Source organism: Peromyscus californicus, unplaced genomic scaffold (genome assembly GCF_007827085.1).
Source record: "Peromyscus californicus insignis strain IS unplaced genomic scaffold, ASM782708v3 Scaffold_10__1_contigs__length_136768540, whole genome shotgun sequence".
NCBI classification, from domain to species: Eukaryota; Metazoa; Chordata; class Mammalia; order Rodentia; family Cricetidae; genus Peromyscus; species Peromyscus californicus.
The window spans coordinates 68958287-68972847 of record NW_026294391.1 but is presented as its reverse complement, the minus strand read 5'-3'; the positions used below and the strand labels follow the sequence as shown (position 1 = coordinate 68972847).

General features: G+C 38.6%; 1 protein-coding gene across 1 annotated transcript; it reads right to left on the bottom strand.

Moving 5' to 3' along the window:
* Positions 1-499: 499 nt before the first annotated feature.
* LOC128115284 (heterogeneous nuclear ribonucleoproteins A2/B1-like) lies at positions 500-2233 on the bottom strand. The gene has a single exon (XM_052745815.1). The coding sequence runs from the start codon at positions 2069-2071 to the stop codon at positions 1010-1012; it is 1062 nt and encodes a 353-aa protein (XP_052601775.1). The 5' UTR covers positions 2072-2233; the 3' UTR covers positions 500-1009.
* Positions 2234-14561: the final 12328 nt, after the last annotated feature.

Below are 14561 nucleotides of genomic sequence, written 5' to 3'. Positions count from 1 at the left end.
CACTGTCTGGTCTCTATGCCTAATCTAGTGGCTGGCTCTGTCCTCTGATCCCCAGATAAGTTTATTAGGGTACATAATATATCACCATACCTATCAACATTAATTATCCTCTCATTTAATTGATCCATTTTCAGAACATCAATAGTATTATCAAACAGAGACCAAACTTCCTCCATTGTAAAAATGTTTCCCATTTCTTAATGTGGGAAAAAGCTTTCTTTTAACTAATTCCTCCCTTTAAGAAATCCCAATTGATTCACCAAATCTGCTGATAATGACGATTTAGATGACATTGTGGCAGCAGCCCAAGGAGGGGGCCCAGAGAAAATCAAAACCCACCTTTACCATTGAATAAGATTCCATAATCCCTTTATCTGCTATAGCTTTCATGACTCTAAAGCCAGAACCATGTACATAATATTACTGTGTTTGTGCGCCAGCTAGGAATGGAACCTGGCTCTCCTTTAATCACATTTGGTGTAACTTTCTTTTTTTTTTTCCTTTAGAATTATTTTATTAAATCATAAATGTACAACAGCTTCTTAACTCTACACACGCACTTAAATTTTTAAAGGAAAAACGTTATGTTTTATTACACCATGATCCTGGCTAATAGCTTTTCAAAACTTTTGAGAAAAATCTTAAAAAAGGTTTCACATGTCACCTGAAACTTACAAATTTAACATTATCAAAGAAGGAATGCTTCTACACTCTTACAAAGACCACTAGAAAGAAACAACAATTAAAAAGCTAAGAAACTGTCTCAAAGGCATTTTTTTACAATCCTTCCTCCACAGTAAGGTAATGTTATTAAATAATCCAATCCATTCACAAAATGGCTTTCTGCATCTGCTCTGGTGTCTTCTGCCATATCACTGCATATTTATGCATGACTGAGATAAGAGTTTCCTTAACATTGTTATTTCGATAACCTGAAGCTGTTCTGTTACCTCTGGGCTCTCATCCTCTCCTATTTATACAGTGAAGCCCATGGTAAGTAGGAAGAAGCTCAGTATCGGCTCCTCCCACCATAGCCCCCACTTCCTCCACTTCCTCCAGGACCATAGTTTCCTCCACCATATGGTCCTCCCATGTTCCTGCTACCACCAAAGTTTCCACTCTTCATTGGGCCATAGTTAGAAGGTTGCTGGTTATAATTTCCAAAATCATTGTAATTTCCACTTCCATAATTTCCTCCTCCATAGTTGTCATAACCACCTCCGTAGCCCCCACCCTGGTTGCCATATCCAGGTCCTCCACCACCATATCCTCCTCTTCCTCCTCCATAACCAGGGCTACCTCCAAAATTGCCACCTCCGGGTCCTCCTCCATACCCATTATAGCCATCCCCAAATCCACGTCCACTTCCATATCCATCAGATCCCCCCCTAAAGTTGCTTCCTGGTCCTGGTCCAAAATTGCCGCCGCCACCACGAGAATCCCCGAAACCAAAGTTTCCTCCTCTTCCACTCCTTGAACTTTGGACTTCCTGCATTTCTTGTCTAGACAATGCCTTTCTAACTTCTGCATTGTGACCATTGATGGTGTGATATTTTTGCAATACAATTTTATCCACAGGATCATGGTCATCAAAAGTAACAAAGCCAAAGCCTCTTTTCTTCCCAGACTGCCTATCAGTAATTATTTCAATAGTATCAATTTTTCCATATTCTTCGAAATAATCTCTAAGGTGGTGTTCCTCAGTATCTTCTTTAATTCCACCAACAAACAGCTTCTTCACAGTCACATGGGCACCTGGCTTTCCAGACTCCTCTCTTGCTACAGCACGTTTTGGCTCAACTACCCTGCCATCAATGGAATGAGGCCTTGCAGTCATGGCAGCATCAACCTCGGCCATAGAAGAGAAAGTTACAAAACCAAATCCTCTTGATCTCTTGCTTGCAGGATCTCTCATAACCACACAGTCTGTGAGCTTTCCCCATTGCTCGTAGTAGCTTCTCAAACTTTCTTCTGTGGTTTCAAAGCTCAAGCCACCAATAAAGAGTTTACGGAACTGTTCCTTTTCTCTCTTTTTCCTCTCCAAAGGAACAGTTTCTAAAGTTTTCTCCATCTCGGACTCAGTCGCTTCAGCCCGAGTGCCCGCAGCCGAGCGAGATGAGAAAGATCTCCGCGGACGCACACGCACGGGACTCGTCCTGACGCTGGAGGGAGAGCAGCCGCTGCTCCGAGACACCGCGCCGCGGGGGACACCTGCACCCAGGACCCGGCGCCGCTGCTCGTAACTTTCTTTTGTTGCTGGCTCTTAGGGACAGAAAAATCCCTCCTGTCTAAGTTTCACAAGTGTTAAGTTATCTGGGTGGAGTCTTGCCCAGAAAGCACCCCACACTTTAATCCACTTTGGGTTATGCCTCTCCTTAATTTCATTATCTCTTATAGCACAAGGAAGGGCTCCAGATAGAATCCAGCTCCAGATGACAGCAGGGTCTGAAGATGGGTGGATGCAAGAGCAGTGATGGAGGAATTAGACACAGGATACTTCTTAGTTTGCAATGGAGAAATCATTTACGGTATACTTCTTAGTTTCATTTTGGGAGAGATGGACAGAGAGGAAGCATATAGGAGTCATCCCTAGTGAGACAGAAGATGTAAGGAGTCAATGGGGGAGGAAAGTGAGCCAGGCCATGGTAGTCAGGAGAATCTTGCAGCCTGACTGAATAGCTGCCAGAATGTTTTTTTTTATTTATATAGAATTTAGCAAGCAGAGATACATTCATGATGTTCCAAAACATATATAATATCATTTTTGGTTTTGGACATATGTTTTACTTCCTTTTGCTCATCTTTTAGTCATCATTAATAAACTATGACAGAACAGAATTATCATTTCCAATCATTTTCCCTCAAGTTTTGACATCATTAATAAACAGAGTTATCATTCTTACTCATTAACCCCATTACACAATTTTTAAGAATCTAGAGGCATATGACACCCTGTTCTCAGGCTGGTTGCTTTGGTTGCTTCAAGGACACTAGACTAAAACAAAATCATCAAGCCACCCTGGGCATTTTGTCATGTCCCAAGCAGTGTATTATTAACTCTTGATGGTCAGAGGGCCCAGGAAAAATCCTCAGGCTAAAGCTGATGCAGTTATTATTCAAATTCTGGCATAATACAATGTTCACATTTATGTCTTTATAAAATTTGTCTAAATGTCTAACCCTGGCATTCTGTTGTTCTTTCTTCATATGTCACCATAGTGACTCTGCATGAGCTAACTTTTCTAAGAGAGGGAGGTCCTGACATCTCATTCTTTTATCATCTTTCCACTCCATACTTTGCTCATCAATATGTCTCTATGTAGGGCAGAGTTGTATGCCATGTAATTGTCTGAGTGTACAGTGGGAAGAAGCTTGTAATCTGAACTGGCCAGCTCCTCTAACCCACCGAATCTTGTTGGCCTTTTTGAATTTACTTTGATTTGAATACCTTCTTCCTGTGTAAGTACATGGACAGATGTATCAAGAATGTCTCATAGCCTCATGAAGAGACCTCTGGCTTCTTTATGTGTCACAACCTCCAAGGTATAAGGAAGACCTTCAAGTACATAAGGATATTTCCCTAAAAGCAGGGGGAATACTTTGTTCAGGACTGTCCTGGGGGAACTTAGAAGCAGCATTCCTGGGAGGAGGCATAAATGATTTATAAGGAAGTTTCCATCAATCCAATATCCCCAAATTGTAGAAATACTAAAAGTCCCTCAAGTATGCAACAGGTAGAAATGAAAACCAAAGGCATCATGGCAGCCATCATGTGGCTCATCTCTGCTGGACCTTTGTCAAGCAGCTATGCCGGCTTTATGACTTCTGCCATTCCATTCAGATATGGCTGAGCCATGCTCCAACATTTAAAAAAAAATGCTTGGTGCTCTTTTTTTCTCTCCAAAAAGTACATTTTGTACTTCTTTTTGTTCTGGTTGCTCTTTTTCATTGGATAACTGCATGAGTGATTACTAATAAACATATCACAGAGTCGATATTAGGCTATCTTGAAATGCCTTCCACAACAGAACTTAGTTCATTGCTTTTTAATTCACCATCACACAAATTTTTATGACAAAGACAGAAAACAGCTACAGGCTTTGCCAAAATATCATAAGAAGAGTTTCTAGCCTAGTTACTAATATTCTTCCCTCTGAAATCTTTTGAGCTGGGCCTCCACAGTCTGTTTCTCTCAACACTGTCTTCTAGGCTCCTACTAGGATGGTTCATTAAATGCCACTTACAATGTTCAAGTGCTTTCCTAGTGCAAAATGCCAAGGGCTTCCACATTCCTCCAAGATACATCATAGTCAGGTCTGTTGCAGCAGTAGTCCATTTACTGGTGTCAACATCTGTAGCTGGAGTTTTCCTGCCTGGGCCACAGTCAGGACAAATCTCTCTCACCTGCCAGTCCCACAGCCACTCAGACCCGACCAAGTAAACACAGAGACTTATATTGGTTACAAACTATATGGCTGTGGCAGGCTTCTTGCTAACTGTTCTTACAGCTTAAATTAATCCATTTCTATTCATCTATACCTTGCCACGTGGCTCGTGGCTTACCGGCATCTTTACATGCTGTTTATCATCGTGGTGGCTGGCAGTGTCTCTCTGACTCAACCTTTCACTTCCCAGCTTTATTCTCCTCCTTGTCCTGCCTACACTTCCTGCCTAGCCAATGGCCAATCAGTGATTTATTTATTGACTAATTAGCAACACATTTGCCATACAGAACATCCCACAGCACTTCCCCCATTTTTTTTGTCAAAAAGGAAGGTTTTAACCTTAACAAAGTAAAATTACATATAACTTGGGAATTTGGGCGTAGCTTCTCTTACTACTTCCTGCTGGAGGGGGGCGCTGTATCTTATGGGGACACAAAGAAAATTTTAGGATCATGGAGTAGTCCGTGAGGCTGTATCCTCTGAGCCAGTTGCCTTGAAACCATTCTGGATGTTGGATCATCTGGGCCATGGTGTCATCGGAGACCTTTCAGGGGGTCTTGGCTGGTTAAACCTGATGTATCTTAATCTGGAACAAATCCAAAGCCTCTGGCTTTCTGTGGAAACAAAAGTAGAGTCTCTTTTCCAGAGCAGCATATCCTTATATCCAAATTTTGAAGTCAAGGTACCTTTAAAGTATACATTTTGACATAACTCAACAGCTTTTACAATCAAATGTTTTTCTACAGTTAAAAATCCCAAAGACAACACAATCCAGATTCTCTGTGTAATATCCATTTTTACGTGACTTATTTTTTATACTACCTTTATTGTCTCTTTAAAGACTTTATTTTAAAAAAATAATTATATCTTTATATAACTGTATATATTCCTTTTTCTTTCTCTTTCAAGCCTACATACATTTTTACACACATTGTAAACTATAACACCTGAATCTGTCTTATTGTGAATCTATCGCTTTAAACTGCAGCAGCTGTGGCTGCTGGCTCCACCCACCTTAGCTTCCCAACATGGCGGTGTTACCTTTTCCACCAGCTCTGGGAGCTATCGTGAGTCTATGCTTTTAGCCAAGCAGCATGTAGTCCAGAAACCTCTTTTTTTTGTTTGGTACTAGCAAAGTCTAAATCCACCATGCAGCTTAATGTGCCACTTGCAGAGGCCTCATTCCCGCCATACTGCAGGTCAAGTGCACACGATAGGATCCCACAAGTAGCTCAAACCAGCAGCTGCTGCTCATTTGAGAGAGACAATTAGGAACTGTTTTTAGCTCCGTTTTAGAATCTTTTCTCAGGTTTTAGGGGGAAACTCTTGCCACCAAGTTGGACGCCATTTGTAGCTGGAGTTTTCCTGCCTGGCCCAGTCAGGACAAATCTCTCTCACCTGCCAGTCCCACAGCCACTCAGACCCGACCAAGTAAACACAGAGACTTATATTGGTTACAAACTATATGGCTGTGGCAGGCTTCTTGCTAACTGTTCTTACAGCTTAAATTAATCCATTTCTATTCATCTATACCTTGCCACGTGGCTTGTGGCTTACCGGCATCTTTACATGTTGTTTGTCATCGTGGCGGCTGGCAGTGTCTCTCTGACTCAGCCTTCCACTTCCCAGCCTTATTCTCCTCCTTGTCCCGCCTACACTTCCTGCCTAGCCAATGGCCAATCAGTGTTTTATTTATTGACTAATTAGCAACACATTTGCCATACAGAACATCCCACAGCAAACATCAGTCTTAATGACTTTTCTATTACTACTACAAAGTACCATGTTTTATGGGCTCTCCTGTAACTGCAAGCTGAAATAAACCCTTTCTTCCTCCATGAATTATTCTCATGGGATATTATGATAACAAAAAAATACTGCTACACTATATCCATTAAATTCCTCATCATTCTATATATTTACTCATGATAGTATTGGATGATAATGATGTCCTTCATAGAGTTTCAATACTGTATAAAATAGTCGTTTATCATGTATTTTCTTTTTTTCAGAAATATATTTTTCTTCCTATTATGTATCTTGATATCTTGATTTATTTCTTTCTTACTGATTTCTTCATCAAAACATGAATAATGTTATATATAGTATTACTCTGTAATTATAGTGCAGATGTTTTAAAAGCTCAAAGGCAAATTCTATGTAATAGTGTTTTTAATTTCAATGAATAACAAAAATAACAATGATGGGAAGTGTTCTAAGGTATGGGAGGCCAACTAAAAGAGTGTTGGCTAATGTGGTAGTAAGAATATATCTTCATTACTCCCACTCACGTCCAGGCTGTTCATATAGATCTCATCCATTTCTCTGTCATTGGGCGATCCCCATGTCTTTCTTGGTGTCCTGTTTTCCAGGTAGCCTCCCAGGTGTTGTGAGTAGCAGTCCAGTCATCCTTGTTCCACATCTAGTATCCTCCTATGAGTGAGTACATACCATGTTTGTCTTTCTGAGTCTGGATTACCTCACTGAGGATGATTTTTTCTAGATCCATCCATTTGCCTGCAAACCTCATGATGTCATTGTTTTTCTCTGCTGAGGAGTATTCCATTGTGTATATGTACCACATTTTATTTATCCATTCTTCAGTTGAAGGGCATCTAGGTTGTTTCCAGGTTCTGGCTATTACAAACAATGCTGATATGAACATAGCTGAGCAAGTGCCCTTGTGGTATGATTGAGCATTCCTTGGGTGTATGCCCAAGAGTAGTATAGCTGGATCTTGGGGGAGATTGATTCCCAATTTTCTAAGAAAGCACCATATTGATTTCCAAAGTGAGTGGGGGTAATGAAAGGTGAGGGTCGAGGGAAAGAGAGCTTGGGGGAGGGGGAGATCCCAGCTGGATCAAGAACAGAGAAGGAGAACAAGGAATAAGAGACCATGGTAAATGAAGACCAAATGAGAATAGAAAGAAGCAAAATGCTAGAGAGGCCCACAGAAATCCACAAAGATGCCCCCATAATAGACTGCTTGCAATGGTCGAGAGACACCCCGAACTGACCTACACTGGTGATAGGATGGCCAAACACCCTAATTGTCATGCTAGAAACCCCATCCAATGACTGAGGGAACTGGATGCAGAGATCCACGGCCAGGCCCCAGGTGGAGCTCCAGGAGTCCAATTGGTGAGAAAGAGGAGGGTTTATATGATCGAGAATTGTTGAGACCAAGTTTGGATAAAGCACGGGGACAAATAGCCAAATGAATGGAAACACATGAACTATGAACCAACGGCTGAGGGGCCCCCAAATGGATCAGGCCCTCTGAATAGGTGAGACAGTTGATTGGCTTGATCTGTTTGGGAGGCATCCAGGCAGTGTGAATGGGTCCTGTGCTCAGTGCATGAGTTGGCTGTTTGAAACCTGAGGCTTATGCAGCAACGCTTGACTCAGCCTGGGAGGAGGGGACTGGACCTGCCTGGACTGAGTCTACCAGGTTGATCTCAGTCTCTGGCGAGTCTTTGCCCTGGAGGAGATGGGAATGGGGGGTGGGCTGGAGGGAAGGGGAGGGTGCAGGAGGGGGGAGAACAAGGGAATCCGTGGCTGATATGTAGAATTAAATTATATTGTAAAATAAAATAAAATAAAATTTAAAAAAAGAGCCGGGCGGTGGTGGCGCACGCCTTTAATCCCAGCACTCGGGAGGCAGAGCCAGGCGGATCTCTGTGAGTTCGAGGCCAGCCTGGTCTCCAAAGCGAGTTCCAGGAAAGGCGCAAAGCTACAGAGAAACCCTGTCTCGAAAAACAAAAAAACAAAACAAAACAAAAAAAAAAATTTAAAAAAAGAATATACCTGCAAATTTTGTTAAAATTCATTGTGCACTACCCCACAAACATTTGAAGGAGATTAGGAAGGGATCCAGGTAAAAGAAGGCATACTAAAAAATAAAATCACTGTGGACAAATGTGAAATTATTTTCCTCACAGGAATCCAATTCATACAATCAGGAAACATGACTTTCCTCCTATATTAACTTAATGTATAGTATCTGAGTGAAATAAAGAAACAAATTTAACTCATTCTCTCATGATTTAATTATCTATAGTTCTATATACATTTTATAAAAACTAATAATACTCATTATAAATATATATATATGTGTGTGTGTGTGTGTGTGTGTGTGTGTTTAATAATTTTGGTAAGATGGCATTAAATACTTGATCTATAGACACATTAGAATGCTACTATGAGTTTCACTGCATTAGGGGCCAGCCTCTTGTAGCTCTGGGCTCAAAGAGAAGCCAGAGTTGGTGAGTAGTATGACTTTTTTATATGAGGTGGTAAAGGGAAAAAACATACATTCTCTTTATGGTTTTCTTCAGATTTTTTCTTTATTCTTCTTTTGCATTCTCTATTCTTTATTTTCCCTCTGATTTCCTTCTCTCATTCTTGATGTTTTTCTTCTAACTCTATCTTTATTCTTAAAATTGTCCTTCTAACTCTCTTTATTCTTCCTTATTCTCTCATTCTTGAAGTTTTACTTCTATCTCTATGTTTATTCTTGATGTTTTCCTTTTGATTCCTTCTAAGTCTCTCATTCTTGATGCTTTCATTCTAAGTTTAACTCTCTCATTCTTGTTGTCATCATTCTAACTCATTTTAACTCTGCAATTTTTGATGTTTTCCTTCTAGCTCATTTTAACTCTACCTTCATTATTTCTCTTACAACTTATATACCCCAGCAAAATCATTCAGGCAACATAAAAATTATAATGTGGTTACTTTCTGTTTTTCAAATGAATTATTACAATGAATGCAAGTAAAAACCAGCATGTTTTTCATATTCCTTACATGATTAAACATTTTACACACTCCAGGGAAAAAAATAAATTATCCCAAGAACCCATGTACATACCTAAGTAACTTGTCATAGATTAACAGAGTACAAGCAAGCAAGATATTCTTTTACTGACATTCTGCATTTTGTGCTTACAAAGAAAGAACCAATTACTTTATCACTTATCTTGAAAGGTAATCTTATATAAAATATTAAAGGAATCACAAACTTAAACTTTCATACATGACAAACAATCAATCAGCTCTACCTTAAATCTTTAGGGTGCACACCCACTCATCAATAGTTTCTTTTTTTTTTTTTTTTTTTTTTGGTTTTTCGAGACAGGGTTTCTCTGTGTAGCTTTGCGCCTTTCCTGGAACTCACTTGGTAGCCCAGGCTGGCCTCGAACTCACAGAGATCCACCTGCCTCTGCCTCCCGAGTGCTGGGATTAAAGGCGTGCACCACCACTGCCCGGCAATAGTTTCTTATATTAGAGATTGAGGACAGAAATGGGTGTAAGGAATTAATCATCATCTTTGATCATCATCTAATCTTAGCAAGGAAAGCACATCAGCTAGTAACAATTGGGCTGTTTTTTTCTTTTTCCCTGATCTTAAAGAATTCCTCACTCAATCATGCACTTTTCTAAAACTTTAGATTGTCTTCTTGGGTATTTCACTTCAAAGCTATTTTATAGAAACATCTTAGTTTAACATTAAGTTATTTTCAAAGCTTTGTTTCAGGTATTATACACTCTGAAACCTGTGAACACATTTCCCAACATGAAGATTAAACAAATTTAAACTAGCTGGGTGACTGGGATACAGCTGTTTTTCTTAATCATTAACCTGTGCTTGAATCTATTCAACTCTTTAGGTGAAACTCATAGGCCCTAGTTGTATGACACTTATTTTTATTCATTTTCAATTATCAAAACTCTGTTCAAACTAACATTATTATTATCAATTAGACAGTGCTACTTAAGAAGAAATCATCTTCATAATAATCCACAGGCAAAAATGCCCAGTAGAATAGAATGTTTACATGAGAGCTTTTAGAATTCGTGTTATATCTGGCATCCAACTTTTGGGGCATGAATTAGTGGAAAACAACAACAGCAACCAAAAAAACCTGCTTGTCTGTGGCCTTGTCATGCCAAAATCAGGCCTGAGCTACACATGGATGGAATCTCCACCCCACCATGGCTGGACTCCCTAACATGCTGGCTAAGTTTTAATTGTAGCCTCTCTGCAGTAAACTCTGTAGGTTTTGGGGCTCCAAAAACCATAGGAGTTAGTGACTTTTGCACACTTTTCCCATGCAGATAGCTGGATTTTTCCCTTCTTTCCTCTCCCAGCGGGTTCTGGCTTCCTCTGGGTCCCCTCCTTGGGCTGCTGCCATACCATCATCTAAATCATTACTGTCAGCAGATTTGGTGAGTCAATTGGGATTTCTTAAAGGGAGGAATTAGTTAAAAGAAAGTTTTTTCCCACATTAAAAAATGGAAAACATTTTTACAATGGAAGGCATTTGTTCTCTGTTTGACTATTTAATGTTCAGACATTAAATGGTCTGAAAATGGAACAATTAAATGAGAGGATAATTAATGTTTATGGGATAGATGTAATGTCAATTATAAATATTAATATTATTTTTTGATCATTTTTGTTTTATCATTAAAAAAGTTGGTTAATATTAGTGCCAAGATAAAAGTTTTAGAAAAACTTTTTAAAACAGATCATAGAGACATTCAGACTCAGACAGAATTTAAAGGAGAACCAATCTCAACACTTCATTATAAGGTTACAGAGAAACACTCTAAGACTTTCAAACAGCCAACCTTAATCTGTCCATTAACCTTACAGGAACTACCCAGTGATAGATATGCTCAAGGTTGTATAAGAGCTGACTGGACTCCTGTGCAAATGTTACATTTGAAAAGATTCAAAGAAGCAGTAGTTTTAGATGTCATCCATTCATCATTCGTGAAGCAGATATTAAACTCATGATCAACTTATAATAGAATTATCACTCAAGACTGGAGAGATTTGGTTAAAATAGTCTTAGTGGCTGGTCCCTAATTACACTGAAGGACCTGGTAGAAAAATGAGGCTAAGACCATTGAACAATGAAGTAGAGCTAGAGATATGGAAATTTCCCAATATCAATTTCTTAGAGTAGGTAATTATGTTGATATACAAAGACAATTTTTATATGATGACCACAACCTGGCTTTATTCCCCATGGTAGCTTTGAATGCTTGGGACAGAATTGAAGAAGTAGGAAAGAAATTTGAGTCATTTACAAATGTTAGACAGGGTCTAAAAGAAGCCTTAACTGATTTCTTACAAAGATTGTCTTCAGCACTAAAAAAAATTTATCATTACTTTACACTGTAAAAAAAAAAATTCAGAAGCTAGATAAATAATAATTGAATCTCTGGCTTTTGAAAATGCCAGTGCACAATGCAAAGGGGTAATTAGGCCATTAAAAGCAAGATAAGCACCCTTGGAGGAATGGATCCAAGATAGAATAAATATTGAATCTCATGACCATGCTTGGATAGGAGAGGTGATTTCCAGAGGTTTGAAAAAAATAGTAATCAAATGTTTCAATTATGGTAAACAAGGTCACCTAAAAAGGGACTGTAAACAGAACATTCCTAGAAACAATGTTTTTGCTAGGAATAACCCCAATAGAATTCCCCTCCCTTCTGAATTATGCAGAAGGTGTGGCAAAGGCAGACGTTGGACTAATGAACGTAGGTCAAAAAGGGACAGACAAGGTAATCCCTTGCCTTTGCCCCTGGAAACTCCCTGAGGGGCTTCTCTCAGGACTCCATGTCAAATTCTGTTCAGTCTTTGTAGCTAAAAGTTTTCCTGGTCCCGCCTGGCTTGTGGTCAGGAGAAATCTCTCTCACCCACCAGTTCCACAGCCACTCAGATCCAAATAAACACACACAGTCTAATATTAAGTAAAACTGCTTGGCTAGTAGCTAAGACTTAATACTGACTAGCTCTTACACTTAAACTCAGCCCATTTCTGTTAATCTATATGTCGCCATGTTTTCCACGGCTTTACCTGTGTGCCATTACATGCTGCTCCCTGGACAGTGGCCTGGCATCTCCTGACTTAGCCTTCCTCTTTCCAGAATTGTCCTTATCTGCTTATCCTGCCTATACATCCTGCCTGGCTACTGGCCAATCAGTGTTTTATTAAACCAGTGTACAAAAGCATTATTCCACAGCAAGTCCTTTCCTGTAATCATGGAGGAAACTCCTTCCCAGAGCAATTAAAGAACTTAATGCCTAATGTAAGAAACCATATTGCTCTGGATGATAGAATATCTTTAGAAAGCAAAACAAATTTTTAAGAAGAAATTATAAATCAAAATCAATAAACATTAGATTTAGAAATTCCCCAAAGTTAGGGTTGGAGAAGGGTTTTGTTTGTGTCTTTCAGGACAATGAAAGCTAAGGAATCTGAAGACCATTAGACAAATAAGACATCAGAAGAAAAAGGACAAATCATTCATAAAAAAATGTCCCATGCAAGAGATTTTCTGCAGTGAACTGTGACCATGCCTGACAGTGATTTTGAAGGCTCCAGAAAGATGATGGAACCCCACAATGACTATTCCACATGTACTATGAAAATGCCAGTAACCTAACAAATACCACCCAAAGATTGGTTTTGGACTACAAACTGCTCAGGACAATATCATGATGGCTAGCTGAGATGAGGCAGCCTCACAGACTACTCCAATCAGGACTTGACCATGATCCTAAATTTTCTTTGTGTCCCCATAAGACTACCAGTACCCCCATTAGCAAGAAGAAGCCTAGAAAATTACACCCACATTCCCCAAAATGGATTATAGGTATTTGTCTTTTTTTAGGGATTAGTTAAAAATTGACATTGGTCGTAGTCAATGTCTCTCTAAAAGAAGAAAGGGGGTAAAATATAGAAATGTATTATATAGAAATGATAGGATAAAAAGTTAGATTATGGAATCTACTCTGAAAAAAAGAGATATAGAAATAATAGGATAAAAGGGTAGATTATTGAGTCCACTCTGAAAAAAAAAAGATATAGATATGATAGGATGAAAGGGTGGACTATTGAATCTACTCTGACAAGGAAAAACAGGAATACACATATATGATAAAAAGGTAGATTATTGAATCTACTTTTAAAAAACAACTACTAGTTTTAAATATTTTATAATAGATTGGATTTTTGTATATTGCATACAATTTTTGGATACTGATACAAATTTAAGATTATTTTTGTTAGATCATACTGTACATACATTTCTAATCTTGTTAGACATATTGTACCTTTACAACTCATTTAACAATGTTATGCAAATTTCTAGTCCTTGAAAGCTATTATGACAAGTTAATTGAGATATAAAGAAATGGATGTTGGTAGTTATTACAATCAAACTTGCAGTCATTTTTGGTTTTCAAGGTCAAACAGATATATTTTAGATAAACAGGTTGTCTTCAAACACTTCAAAAATCCATAGAATATGACATTTGAGACATTTTAATAACATAGATTCTTATTTTTTTTATGACAATGAGACATGTCTGCTCCTGGCAGCATGAATCTAATTCAGAGATGATTATGGGCATAGAAGAAACTCCATATGGAGTTTACAGTCTTTGTGGTAAAAGTTAGCCACTGGGCAAGAAAGTGCCTTTGCCTCAACTGCTAACAGTATGCTGTCCAAATGGACAAGCAGGACACAAAAGAAAGAATTGCTGAACCTTGTCAAGACAAGGTAGGAAGACCCTTTAGAAAATCCTGCTTCACAAATGAGTCTGTCAGATATGCTAGGCCTGTAGGACAAAGATGAATTCCCCAATGTTGCAGAGGAACCTTAGGTGACTGTCCAGGCAGCCAGCTGTTTCTGTCATTTCTCACATTTTTTGGAAGTTGCTTGCTTGCACTTCCTGCTTACTTAGGTAATATTATTTTCTTCTTGGGTCTCTGGTGGGGTTGAAGACTAGAAATTTATAGGTATAGTTTTTCTTTTTAACAAATTCAGAAAAGAAATTCACTAAAGAGGTGTAAACTGTGTAAGTTTGAAAGATATCAAAAGATAGTTTTGGGTTAGTAATACAAGTTAGGATAGAATGTGAATTAAGTACAACATTTTGGACTCACCAAAATAGGATAAATAATATTTTCTCTGAATTTGTCAAATGTTAATGGACTTGACATTGTTAATGTAGTTCTTGCCTGTATATATTATATATACTTATTATATATAGTTTTTCTTATATTAGTTATAACCTTCTTTTATTATTTTAGA